Source organism: Somniosus microcephalus, chromosome 27 (genome assembly GCF_052327205.1).
Source record: "Somniosus microcephalus isolate GS21.2 chromosome 27, FLI_Smic_1.0, whole genome shotgun sequence".
NCBI classification, from domain to species: Eukaryota; Metazoa; Chordata; class Chondrichthyes; order Squaliformes; family Somniosidae; genus Somniosus; species Somniosus microcephalus.
In genome coordinates this window covers 4,449,748-4,455,747 of record NC_141013.1, presented here as the reverse complement: position 1 = coordinate 4,455,747, position 6,000 = coordinate 4,449,748, and the positions used below count along the sequence as shown (strand labels likewise).

General features: G+C 42.0%; 1 protein-coding gene across 1 annotated transcript in view; it reads right to left on the bottom strand.

The window, feature by feature from the left end:
* Positions 1-782: 782 nt before the first annotated feature.
* ctdspl2a (CTD (carboxy-terminal domain, RNA polymerase II, polypeptide A) small phosphatase like 2a) overlaps positions 783-6,000 on the bottom strand; it is a 68,995-nt gene continuing 63,777 nt past the window's right edge. The window contains exons 13-14 of the mRNA XM_085968392.1: positions 4,691-4,786; positions 783-3,156 (exon numbers count right to left, since the gene is read on the bottom strand). Of these exons, the coding sequence (XP_085824518.1) occupies positions 3,091-3,156; positions 4,691-4,786 (162 nt within the window). The 3' untranslated portion in view covers positions 783-3,090. The remainder of the gene's footprint in view (positions 3,157-4,690; positions 4,787-6,000) is intronic.

Below are 6,000 nucleotides of genomic sequence, written 5' to 3'. Positions count from 1 at the left end.
TGTACCTCTGCCGGGTGACCATTAGTCATGGTGGAGCCTTGACTATTGAGTGTTGGCAACAGTAAAACAAATCAGATCCCTCAAACCTCCACATACATCCAACTCCAGCGCATGTTGCTGGGCATTGGGGAACCTTGGGTGATTTTGACCCCTTCCCCGACAACCGGAGGGGTGGGACAAAACTGAGGCCAATTGCGGCAAACCCACCACCATAGCCAAGATCAGCTAAATCGACATAGAACAGGGAGCTCAAACCACTGGATGTCCATTTCCTATATGGTTCAGCTACACACTGAACGAAGCGTGCTCACAGAACTGAGGGGGTACTCGACATTCAAGTCAGATTTAATACCCAACACATTAAGAATTCCATCCACTCAGCTGAATAGCAGAACTTCTTATAAGGCAAAGTGAGGGGAGTGCAGAGGAGAATACAGAGTGCCAAATTCCCTGTCGTCCCCGCCCCACCCCCCAAAAGGAATGGGCAGCTTACAAACTCGTGTCGACTCTTTGCCTCAACCCCAAATGAGAAAATCCCGGCTAATCTTCCTGCTTTTGCTGAATTAAGGCATTAAGTGCAAAACACAAAGCTGGAGCATGAAATGTTTTGTCACAGGGAGCAGTTGAGGCAGAGACCATTGCATCTTTTGAGGAAAAAATCAGATTATTTGAAGCAGAGGAAAATACAGGGTTATGGGGGGAGCGGGGGCAGTGGGATTAGGTTTGGATTACTCTGACGCAGAGTTCTTAAAACTTCAAAACGTTTCTAACATTTGTAAAAGTAATGTTCTGTACATTTTTATTTCAATAAAGACAAAATGACAAACAGCATAAAGAAAGATGCCCAGATGCCCTAAAGGTATTTAAATACATCTCAAAGGTTATCATTAAAGTGAATCTGTAGTAAATAGATTCCTGCAAGCAAAATACCTTTCTTTAAATACAAAATCAGTATTTCTCTGAAATGCAAACGCTTTTCAAATTATTTTCTGCAGAAAAACCTGCCATGATTAAAATATTTTAATGAAGGATAAAAGGGTTTTTTCTTCCTCCCCACAAAAAACAGGCTTATTTCTACATGCTAGATTTTAACGTTTCAGTGTCACAATGTGCTAACTACATACACAATAGATAAGAGTAAGAAAAACGCTTAACCTGATGAAAAGTTAAAATCTTCATTAATACACTGAAAAAGTAGACATAACTCATGCCTTTTGTAAAATCAAAAATACAAAAATTAAACCGCTTTCTTTAAAAAGATTTTTCCTTATTTTAAGGATTTTTTTTTTTTTTTTTAAATGAAGCTGCATGTAGTTTTGTACAAGAAAGTTTTGTACAGGTAAACTGGTAATATACATAAAAAAATTTAACTGGCATCCTCACTCACGTGCTGCTCACCTTTTCTTTGCGACCACATACCTCGTCCTGAAAAATCTTCTAGAGTTTTAAACCAAAGAAAATACACCTAGCTCCTCTCCACAAAAAAAAGTGCCACTTTCTCCAACGTCCTTTAGAAAATGATTCCATGGCGATGCCTGTGGCATATCGATGCAGTCTAGAGGCAATTCATGCTGTGTTCCTTTGAGAAAACAAGACTGTGGAAAAAGTAAGCCAGCAAATGTACTGGGGTGGAGACTTTTTTTTTATTACAGGGGGCCAGATGTCTGGGACCTGCAACCAGGTTTTTTTTTGGGGGGGGGGGGGGGGGGGGGGGGGGCGTGGGAGGAGGGGTGAAAGAGCGGACAGGGAGAGGGAAGAACAGCTAGAACACAGGCCCCACAATTTTAGTTAGCACACTGCCATTCTCCTGCTGCACCTGCCACTGTTCTTGTTTCTATCATTTTAAAATAGTCTAAGAATTTTAGAAACACAATGGTATGAACGTTGCATCCTGACAGTACAGATATTGGAAAGCAGAGGATCCTGAGCCTGTTAGATTGTGTTATAATTTGTAATCATTTCTTTCTTCACTTCTTCCCTGCCCCACCTCCTCCTCCTCCCCCCACCAAAAAATCCTAGTACAAGTGATAGCCAGGCAGAGACTTTGCAGTTTATGAATTTCAAATCAAGACTAAAATTTCATTGCTATACTTAGAATTTCTGTATCGGTCTCTCCTCTTTCTTGTGCCCTCACCTCTTCCCTTAAAAGGTTATAGCTACTGTGGGTGAATGTTTCTGTTCTTTAATTAATATAAATAAACTCGTATGTTACGTTTCTGATTTAATTTCGACTAACCTATAGATTCTTTATTTTATTTTAACAAATATACATTACTTCACAGGCAGACAAAGCAGGAAGATGGCGGTTCAAATTAGGAAAGATTCTCTCTTTTGTTTCGGGGGGGTGAAAGGGGATTCTACAATACATTATAGTTAAAAGGAATGCTTTTATAATTGGATATTATTTTATATACTAGGAAAAACAAAAGCCTAAAACCTGAACTGTAAAATTTTTGTATTTTTTTTTTTAAATATACTGGCCATTCCTGTTGAAATGAGACCTACATTTTAAAACGTGGGTACAGGCCCACTTTAAAAAGCACCACACAGAGGGAGAATAGAATCATTTCTCTCCTCTTATGTAAACCTGTGACAATACAGGTTAAACAAAATGCTGGTGGCAGAAACAGAAGTACTTTTAGAAAGTGTTGATTTTTTTTGTATGTCACAAAGAAAAGTGCCAACCATTTATAGCTGATACAGTCAGAAAGTCTCAACATGTATTGCAACAGACCACAGCATTTCACACTTGTTATCCAGCAGACAGTCTTCAGAAGCACACCAACTGGGACAACAGAACATCTATTGCGTGCTTATATATGTGCTATCGGGATCTGCGAGTTCGGATTTTTTGACTGCATATACCGTTTCTTTTAAAACCCTGCAACATCCTTTCCTGTTCCGTCCCACCTAAAACTTCGAGTTCACTCTCTGCAACCCCTGGGTTAACTGTGGGTGCTCAAGACAAGAAAAGCAAGACGAGGTACAAAAATGCAAATTTCAACAGTAATGGCAATGTCTTGTAGTCCAAAGGGTCCTGCTTTTGTCTTCTCCTCCGCCCCCTTCAGAGATGGTGTTGGCAACAAGTTCTTAATCCGGTGGGAGCAAATCGTGCAAACGAAATTTCTCTCTGATGTGAGGTCGAACATCTTCATTCTGAGAGAGAACAGTACATTAAAGGAGAGTGAGCTCAATTCAAAGTTTGGTTCTGACGGTAACACCTTTGCTTCATTACTAGCGAGTGGAATTTTTTAAAATTCATTCACGGAATGTGGGCGTCACTGGCAGGGCCAGCATTTACTACCCATCCCTAATTGCCCTCGAGAAGGTGGTGGTGAGCCACCTTTTGTAACCGAGTGGCTTGCAAGGCCATTTCAGAGGGCAGTTAAGAGTCAACCACATTGCTGTGGGTCTGGAGTCCCATATAGGCCAGACCGGGTAAAGACAGCAGATTTCCTTCCCCAAAGGAGGTCAGTGAACCAGAGGGGCTTTTACGACAATCCGCTAGTTTCATGGTCACGATTACTAATACTAGCGTTTTAGTCCAGATTTATTTAATTAACTGAATTTAAATTCCACAGCTGCCATGGTGGGATTTGAATTCACATCTCTGGATCATTAGTCCAGGCCTCTGGATTGCTGGTCCAGTAACATAACCACTATGCTACCATGGTATTGCCCCTATGGGGGTGGGGGGTTAGGACAAAGCAACCTCCCTCAGAGTGCATTAGTGTTGCTTCTGGTGTAGGTCTGGGGATCTGCAGCTTCTGGAACTTATGAAGCACCATCTCGTGACAGAAGTATGCAGCTGTAGGCGTGACTGTGCGCGTCACATATACGTGATGCCCTAATAAGTGCTGTGTGGCATAGATAGCAAATTTAACATCTTACAGGAAACTCTTTTTTATCCGGCACCGACGGGACCGGCGTGGTGCCGGTTTATCAAAAAGTCCGGATTACAGAGAGGTATAGTTAAAAGGTACGAGAGCTCCATACACAGCAACAAATCCAGGCTTCCCTGTTGCTTAGCAATAGGTGCAGGAACCCCGGCCACAGACCAAGTGTCCCTGTTGCTTAGCAACAAGTGCAGGAACCCTGTTTACACAGCCACAGATCTAGGAACGGCCACTAATATGAAGTAAAACTTACCTGAACCTACTCCTGAATTTTGCCAGTTAACAGAGATTTCCGGTTAATTAGGTGCCGGTAAATCGAGAGTTTCCTGTATATAGATATACGTGACCTTCGCAGATGGCTAAAAAATACAATTTGACAGCCTTCCTTAAAGACTAGTCCTTTTTTTCCGCTAGTATTTCTTCTCTTCCTGCCTGAAAGCACCAATCTGTGCGGCGATCTGATTCCAGAGGTCCCAGCAGAACTATTTGAACACTATGGGGGGCATAGTTAAATCCAAACCTGCCCTCGGACATGGAAAATACATTTTCCAGCAGGGGCCACTGGGTTGAAATCAGGGGCAGAGATTTGGGATGATTTTCCTCGGTCTTCCAGGGGCGCTGAGGCCAGTTACCGCACTCAATTACCCCCCCACCCCCGTTCGGATCAGCGAACGAATGTGGGATCTTCCTACAAAAGCATGCTTCTTATTGGAGAATCTTTTTTGTATGAAAACAGGCTTTTTAAAAAAAAAAATTAAAATCAAACTGACCTAATGATAGGCATCATAACTTACCAGTTCTACAAGTTTCTCTAAAAAGGGAATCAGTTTCAAAAGCTCCATGTCATTCTTATCCATGAACCAGCTCTCAATTGGAATTCCATTGGACAACTGAAAAGGATTGGAAGAACATTTCACCGTGGCTGAAATATGAACTGCTCATTACACCGACTGCAGCAAAAGCTACAATATAACAATTCCCAACTTTCACACCAACTAGACAAGTTGAGCTGTCTACTCAAAAGGGGCAACATTTGTGCAAATAAAATTGAAGTACTCGCATACACTTAAAACCAGTGAATACTCCCAGGATACCTCAATTTAAAGCTGCTCTCTTCAATTTTTCCCCCACGCAACATCGTTCCCAACCAGGAAAGCAGTCAGAGATTACTGCAAGGTCAACACTAACTGCCCCCAGATGGTGTGCATGCGTGGGCAGATATCTGGCCCAAGTTTCCCTCCCCTCGAGGATAATGGTATTACGAAGTATTTACAGCACAGAAATGGGCCATTTGTCCCAACAGGTCCGTACGCTCCACACGAGCCTCCTCCCAACCCTCTTCATCTCACCCTATCAACATATCCTTCTATTTCTTTCTCCCTTGTGTGCTTATCTAGCTTCCCCTTGAATACATCTATACTATTCGCCTCAACCACTCCCTGTGGCAGCGAGTTCCACATTCTCACCACTCTCTGGGTAAAGAAGTTTCTCCTGAATTCCCTATTGGATTTATTAGTGACTATCTTATATTGATGGCCCCTAGTTCTGGTCTCACCCACAAGTGGAAACATCTTCTCTACATCTACCCTACCAAACCCTTTCATAACCTTGAAGACATTCATAAGATCACCCCTCAGTCTCCTTAGTATTGGTACTTAGGTTTGAGCTGCAACAGGCTTCTGTAGTCCTTTTGCAACATTAGTAGCCTGTGGGCAATTTTATCATAATCCTGGTTTGCTAATGCAACAAAATTTACTTTGCATTAAACACTCCAACTGGCCCACCCACCCCAATCGGTGGAATTAGTGCTACATAAATCAATAGAAGGGAAATGATGCCCCAAAATATTTTTGAAAAATTGAAATAAAGATGAAACACATTATTGCAATCTGTAAATTAACATTCAAAAGAGCAAGTTTTGGGCTTGCAGCCTAATACAGGAAACTTTGGTTTATCCGGAGGTTATATGTCTGGAATACTCGATCTAACGGCAAAAATCAGGAGCCGTTTTCTATAAGTTTTTTAAGTTCTCGTTGCTTTTTTCCCCCCCCAGTCAGGCACTGCAAGGTCTGTAGCTATAGCAACAGCTTCAGCTAGAGACGCT